This window comes from Sinocyclocheilus anshuiensis, unplaced genomic scaffold (genome assembly GCF_001515605.1).
Source record: "Sinocyclocheilus anshuiensis isolate Anshui unplaced genomic scaffold, SAMN03320099.WGS_v1.1 scaffold1544, whole genome shotgun sequence".
In the NCBI taxonomy this organism is placed as follows: Eukaryota; Metazoa; Chordata; class Actinopteri; order Cypriniformes; family Cyprinidae; genus Sinocyclocheilus; species Sinocyclocheilus anshuiensis.
In genome coordinates, this window is record NW_015555802.1 from 148,394 (window position 1) to 149,226 (window position 833).

The following is an 833-nucleotide window of genomic DNA, read 5'->3' on the forward strand; positions in this document are numbered from 1 at the left end:
ATTTGCTTATGCTTTAAGTAAAATATCTACTAGTCTCCCCCTTATTGTGAACTTTGAATGCACTTTCATGTCATTAGGTTCAATCGTAGTGCTTTTTTAACCTTGATCCCTGTGTTGACAATCCAGGCAGTCCCTGCACAGCTTCTCAGATAGCAACTTTGCGCGGCACTAACGGTCAGGGCAATCACGACAACCCGTGCGACCCCTACAGCGACCCACGTCTGAGGAACCCCTCGATGAGCCTGGAGGAAAAGAGCCGCACTATGAGTAGCTCTGGATTGTTCCGTGAGGGCCTGGAGGAAGGTGAGACTTCAGAATGATTTTGATGGATCAAAATAAACGTTTGTGAATGTGTGCGATTTTGTATAAGAAGACTAAATACGAGCTAGTATCATATGAATGTGTTATTTCTGTCTGCTGACAGAATTTACTATCACAGCTTAATCCATAACGTCATGTTTTTGGAAAATAGCAAATAGACCTGCATTGTTCTGTTAGCTAATAACTAAATGATAGGTTGTCATTAATGTTAGGGCTTTTGACAACGTCAGCCTGCAACTTGCGTCCTTGCTTGCGCCAAAGCATAAACAAACAAAGACGGCTTTGTTGGCCTGGCAGCCTTTACCCCGCAGTTAATGTTGATTTGATGATTAACTCGCCTGCATTGGCTCAACACCACTTGTCCCAAGGCTCTTTTGCTTTCTGCGTTTATGATTAATGTCTTTGTAAGGTAGTGATGGTGTGTTGATTTCAATGTGCCGGTGAACTTAGCCAGTGGTGTTCAGGCTTGTTAAAAGAACAACAGTTGCTGTTCGCAATGATGCATGTCCTCA

The 833-nt window shown here is 43.2% G+C and overlaps 1 protein-coding gene across 1 annotated transcript in view; it reads right to left on the bottom strand.

Moving 5' to 3' along the window:
* Positions 1-205: 205 nt before the first annotated feature.
* The window catches only part of LOC107674938 (rap guanine nucleotide exchange factor 5-like), a 53,202-nt gene continuing 52,574 nt past the window's right edge, over positions 206-833 (bottom strand). Inside the window, exon 13 of the mRNA XM_016469100.1 lies at positions 206-242. Coding sequence (XP_016324586.1) covers positions 206-242 — 37 coding nt within the window. The remainder of the gene's footprint in view (positions 243-833) is intronic.